At 36.5% G+C, this 6,631-nt stretch overlaps 1 protein-coding gene across 1 annotated transcript in view; it reads left to right on the top strand.

Annotated features, from left to right (window-relative positions):
• Positions 1-6,631, top strand: part of LOC107100498 (cytohesin-3-like) — a 71,082-nt gene that overhangs the window by 55,540 nt on the left and 8,911 nt on the right. Inside the window, exons 10-12 of the mRNA XM_015399001.1 lie at positions 2,104-2,180; positions 5,453-5,524; positions 5,640-5,794. Of these exons, the coding sequence (XP_015254487.1) occupies positions 2,104-2,180; positions 5,453-5,524; positions 5,640-5,794 (304 nt within the window). The remainder of the gene's footprint in view (positions 1-2,103; positions 2,181-5,452; positions 5,525-5,639; positions 5,795-6,631) is intronic.

Genomic DNA, 6,631 nt, shown 5'->3' with positions numbered 1-6,631 from the left:
CTTCTCGAGGTGCAAAAACATAAAGCTCTAAAACATCTAATTTGCTTTTTTGCTCTTTTTTTATGAACCAGAAACAATCCCATCTACATGAATATATTGCCGCTCACATGTCCCATCAAACACACCAGAATGGTGCAGATTAGTACTGAACGTTTGCAGATGTGTAATTAATGTGTAATTATTATCAAACATCTATTTCATAGCTGAACCTCCAGATGTATTTAAAGTTCTGAAAACATAAACACTTTCATTATTTTTCATAACTCTAGATCATAAAAACAATTTGCATAAATTCTTTGACTAGTCACTTTGATTGTGCAGTAACTGAGTTAATAACTATAACTTTTAGGTAACATTCCCTAACAGTCGCTATCACTTGTATCAGTAATAATTAGGTTGTTAGGTACTCTGGTATCCATCAATTCCATCAATTCTGCAGAACTTCTGAACACCTTGGCTGCAGATATAATGTACCCTTTAAAATAGATAATAGAATAACCAAAAAACTGAAAACAACTATTGGTGAACGGGTTAATAAACTGTTTTACCTCTGGGCAGGTGTTTGTGTTTGCCTCGGCTGTTGCAGTAACAGAATGGCATGACTTCCAACGTTTTAAATGTTTGCACAGAAAACAAGCAGATGTATTTACTTGTAATTTAGGTTAGCTTCAAGCTTAGCAACACTGCCTGTCAGGAGGTCATTAGGAGGCCCATGTTTACTTTGTGTTTAACCTTGCTGTCGTTTTATCACCTGAGAAATATGGAGCAAAAGGAAAAATGTAAGGGTTTGAATTTCGATCTGGGTGGGAATAATGGAAATATGGTACAATATGGGTCTTATTCATTTCAATTCAGTTTATTTCTATAGCGCCAATTCACAACACACGTCATCTCAAGGCACTTTACAGTTCAACCAGATCATCCAGTCAGATTGATTCAAAATTTTCTATCTAAGGAAAACCAGCTGATTGCATCGACTCATTGACTCTTCACCAATCCTTCACACTAAACATGCTTGTAGCGACAGTGGAGAGGAAAAACTCCCTTTTAACAGAAAGAAACCTCCAGCAGAACCAGGCTCAGATGGCCGCTCTCACTGCCATCTGTTGTGCCACCTCATAGAAATCTCCACAAATAGATTCAGAAGCAGATACATTGAATGCACCATAAAATGAATAACAGCTGTCATCCACTGTACAAAAAATAGATTAAAACAGATATATTAAGATAGGAATCAAAACTTAACTGAAGATGCAATTTGAAATAACAAGCAAAAGGAATTCTCCATTCTATCTGGGTATTAAATGCAAACTAAGGTAAAAACAAAGAGAACTGGTTAACTATTATAGAGTGCTCCTATTATTTAGCACATGAGGTCTCAAAAGTAATTTAGCAAGTAATCCTTGAAATTTGCACTGGCAGCCTGTAAATCCTCCCATCATAAATGTCCGTTTTTGAGGATAACTTCAAACATATGGCTGAAGCAGATTAGCTGTGCTGAACAAAGGATTGCGGGTTAAACTGCAGCAGACTTAAACCTAAACGTGGACGTAAATCGAATAGTCTGTCTGATTAGTGATTGCATCATTAACGGCTGTTTTTCTGCTGATTCAGCAAAGATGTCCTTATGGAGAACAAATTGCAGATCATGTATTGATGGAATAGGTGGTGCTCAGATGGGGTTAGAAACAGAAAATCCGAAAAACCTGTGAGATGGGGGCAGGTAGAGATTTTGCCTCCGATAGAGCAAATAAAAAAGGTCTGAGTTAGATTTGTATCAACTAAACTTTTGTTTAAAAAATGTCCTGGTTTATTGGTTTTCTGGTCAAGTGGAACCCATAAACATGTTGACCGTGCCTAGTCTGAGCTGCAGTGGACCCTGATGCTGCAGCTGCCATGTGGGCTGGTTCCTGGATGCCTTTTCTTCAAGTTAAAACAATGTTCAAATGACTTTAACCTCCCAAACTCTCCTTACTTCCCCCTAGGGATCAGGGGGAGGGGTTAGAGCCTTGGATACCACCAGATGTGGCTCATAAAACTGGGGTTTACTCTCGGTTTTATGTGGGAAAACTTGCTTAAATACTGTTTGTTTCTCACTGATAGGCGGCAGAGTCAAAACGTGGAAGAGAAGATGGTTTATCCTGACTGACAACTGCCTCTATTACTTTGAGTACACGACAGTAAGTACCACAAAACACTCATCAGCAGTTAAAGAGCAGCATTTTTAAAATGCTTCTTTATTGTTTCCAGGCTTGTATCTTAAAATAGTTAAATTGATTCATATGTCTGAAATTAAAAAAATCTGTTAAAAATGTGTTAAAAGTAAGGCCATCGCAGTCACATTAGGAATAAATAACTCAACATTCACCATTATAAAAGTAGCAATGGTAAAATCTCCAATATGATTTAATTAACTGAAGGTTTATGCAGTGATTTGTTCCTGTGATTTAATTTTCCGCAGGGCATAATGAGTGCCTCTAAAATAAAGTTAGCTGTAAAGGACTTTGCTTCTGACTGGCATCAATATAATATTAAAAGGCAAACAGGAAATACAAACATTGTAAAGATAAAAAGAATGATAAGTTAGGTCAGATTAAGAACCATGTCTTTGCTCAACATCTGCATGATCATTGCTTCATTGAGTTATGCTAAAGTTTTAAAACTCAAACTTGACCAAAGACTGGACAAAGTTTGAGAAGCAAATAAAGCAAATCTAATTTCTTAGTCACAGATGTAAAGAAAGTGGCACAAGTCTTTGGCCTCCGGGTTTACTATTTAACAGATGTTTCTCTTTGGAACCAAATGAGCCACGCTCTTCCAATTAACATGAGGCATAATTTAAAACATCTGCAAAATCCACAGCAACACATCTGGCACTGCAAGGATGTAACCCCCCCCTTAAAACCCCACCACCTGGAATACACTAGAGCCTGTATAGGTTCTGAGGATCACACCAAACCTGCTGGGAGCTTTTGTCCAGGACATGTTTTCTACTCCTGCTGCCTTTCTCCATGTGTACACAGCTACTGCTACTCTGCTACTCTTTAGATCAGTATTAGTATTACTTTATTATTTTCCTTTTAGAGAAATGGCGTAAAACATAAACAGAATCACTCTGCAACAGTTGTAAAAACAAAAAAGACAAGTAAGCAACAGCGGATGAACATGGACCAAAAGGTTAACTTTCCCCCCGGGGTTATTTCCCCTATGTGGCTAGGAAGAATGTAAACCTTCAGCATGTTTTCAGTTAACCTTTTTTTTGTTCACTCAGATACTCCTTAGCTCTAAGTATAAAGGAACAAAAAGAGAAGAAGAAGAAGGGCGACTGAAAAAAACTAAAAAAAAACGTTAACTGATTATTAAATTTTATTTCAGTTTAGTATGAGAAAAAAGTCAGAATTCTGACTTTTTTCTCAGAATTCTGATTTTAATCTCAGAATTCTGACTTTAATCTCAGAATTCTGACTTTTTTCTCAGAATTCTGACTGAATTCTGAAAATAAAAAAATAAATAAAAACAAAAAAATGTTCCCATAATAAACTGAAATAAAATTTAAAAATCAGTTAACTTTTTTTTTTCCAGTGGCCCTAATCCTCTTCCCTACACTTCAGATGAGTTCATTTTGCATTAAATTTATTTAAGGTGATTTGAACTCTATTTATGTAATATGGTGCTGGCATGTTGTGCAACAAACACCTACATGCCTCTTTCTGGTTGAATTTGGACAATCTTATACTAACAAAAAAAAAACACAATTATTTGGAATTATTACAGGTTAAAAGAAACAGTAGAAAAACTATGACTAGTTGAACATGTTGGGCTAAATATATTGTTATTTTCCTGTTAAATTAAAAATTGCAGTTTGGGCTACATTAAAAACTGCGTTATATTTAAAAGTAGTGTATTCTTATGTTTTTCCCCCATGGAGGTCACCATTTTTTCACCCTTGCAATGCATGCTGGGTTGATGTGCAGTTAGGCCTTACTGGACTTAAAGCTACAGAGTAAAACAGGAAGGCTAACATTAGCTGTGCAGTTTTTTATCATACTACATTTGACTGGTGGAATTTGTGACGATGCTCCACTGCGTCGCTGCCTCGAAGTCTTAATAAACCGTCATACATGAGAAAAACAAACACAGTAAACTACTGTTTACTATATTAGCTGGAGCTAAAACCATTAGCAGAGGCTAACATGACATGGAAATAATATTGGGAGATAATGAATAACTGTTTAAATAGACAGACTTGTCTGTAACTCACTATAAAACATAATTCTACCTGTATATTTTATATCAACTTCCTTTTATTTCAGTTCAATCTGAAACGTTTTAAATGACTTATTGCTGCTTTGACTGGATGGAGCTAACGCTACAGGTCCTAGCATTGGTCCTGGTGACATTTCTATCAAATAAAATTACAGAAAATATGTACAAATAAATAACAACAAAGCTTGATGAGAATCACTAGATAAAGCATTATACTGATGATACTTAGACCTAATTTCAGAAATACTTTTGCAGTGCTAATAATATTTTCAACATACATTATGATCAATTTAAGGAAATATAACCAAATCTGCTTTTATGGTATATATGACGCAAGGTATATCCTTTCTTCTGATTTAATCAGTACATGGGTTTACTATCGGATTTAGGTCTAAAGACTGAAATGATAGTGAAAAAAGGTTTGATAACAGAAAAAACTGTGATTTGGACAATAGATTAGTATTGCACTGAAACACAAAATGATATGAATTTTATTAACAATGTCCCAAAATATCAGAGTTCATGAGTTTTCTAGGGAAACAGGCCCATAGCATCCCACCTCCTCCACCATAATATAAGAAATGGACAATATTCTCCATACAACTCAACTGGAAGATTTATTTAAAATGCACATTGTGGTGTGCTATATTATCTGCCTCTATTGTACATCACAACACTGAACCATAGCAAATGTTATATCCTGCTCATTCTTTGTGCGTCATACTACAAAACTTTTATATTCAGTCATCAGTTATGATGAGTAAGGAGCTGATCATCATCTGACCAGAGCCAGCTGTACTGGTAGCATAAAATCAAACTCCTCATGTTTATGTTTGTGATAAAAGCAAAGGAAGGATTTTGTTCCTGGCATGCTGAATGCAGATCTGACCATAGATATGAGCAAGTTCAGACAAGTAGTAGTTTTCTTCACTATAACCTGATGTTTGAGGATAAACATCTTTCCCTTACTAGCATAGCATGGATATTTAGGGTTTTTTCCCCCCAGTGTGCTACTGCAAGATAAAATGAATTTGATGCTGTGTGGCGATGTAAACTTTGAGCAAAGTTTCTTATGTGCTTCTTTATGAATGGATGTTGTCCTGGTAATGATCTTAAATGTAGGAAAATTAATTCACAAAATGAGCAACATGTTGATGCTTCCCGGATGGTTTGTTTGTTTCCTAAGGATAAAGAGCCTCGTGGGATCATTCCCCTAGAGAACCTCAGCATCAGAGAGGTGGATGAGCCAAGAAAACCTGTAAGGAGCTCCTCTCCGTTATTTCAGTTTGCACATTTCCTGTTGCCTAAATAAAAACATATTTCTCCTGTTTGTTTCCGTGAAATGCTGATTACCGCTTATCGTTGCTTCCTAGAACTGCTTTGAGCTCTACAACCCCAGCCACAAAGGGCAGGTCATCAAGGCCTGCAAGACGGAGGCAGACGGGCGCGTTGTGGAGGGAAACCACGTAGTGTACAGGATATCGGCCCCCACCCAGGAGGAGAAGGAGGAATGGATCAAGTCCATCAAGTAAGACGAGGCCTATTGTTGTGGATCCATTTACACTCTGAGGGCTCTTAGCCAGCGCCGGGCTGCTCCCACATGAGACTTTCACATGTCTGACCTTCACACTGTGAGAAACCAACACTCACACAGACAGGAGTGTCATCAAAAAATGTATAACCCCCAACCACCACACACACACACACAGGCTGCTGGCTAAATGTGAATCCACTTCTCACACTTCCACGTTGATAACACTTAGAGGTAATCCTGCTCTTTTGGAGAAGGTCACTTCCTTCTGATTTAAAAGGTAAACAGAAAAAAAACCCAAACAGACCTTCAGAAAAAGTGTCTTAGTGAATTCCTGCAGAGTTTCAGTATTATTTATAACTCCCAGTGCCCTGCAAAGCATCCAAACCCCCTAATATGCATTTTCTTAAATGTCCACCACAGATTACACTGTGATTACATATGTTAAATTGAGTGTATTTACCCTTAATTTTAGCAGATAAATAAGATACTTTGCCAATGGAATTAGTATTTTTACTCCTAAAATAAGATAATTAGATAATATGCTCTTGAAATTAGACAAGGCAATTGTTTTTTCTTATTTTAAATGTAAATTGTCTTGTTCTATTGGCTATATGTCATTTACCTCCTCAAATCAAGAAAAAATGCACTTAATTTAAGCAAAAATGGCTCATTTAGATTTCCATTTTTTGCTGTGTACCAGATATTTAAGATGCAACAGAACTAACCCTTATTGTTCCACAGTGGAGACATTCAGGTTTAGCAACAGCAAAGTGAAAAGCTTATGGAAGCATGTAAAGATAAAAACAAGTATCAAATTAGAAAGTAAGGGCA

The sequence above is a fragment of the Cyprinodon variegatus genome, unplaced genomic scaffold, assembly GCF_000732505.1.
Source record: "Cyprinodon variegatus isolate N-32 unplaced genomic scaffold, C_variegatus-1.0 Scaffold979, whole genome shotgun sequence".
Taxonomy (NCBI): Eukaryota; Metazoa; Chordata; class Actinopteri; order Cyprinodontiformes; family Cyprinodontidae; genus Cyprinodon; species Cyprinodon variegatus.
Note: the sequence above shows the minus strand (reverse complement) of the source record. Positions and strands in the feature narration are given on the sequence as shown.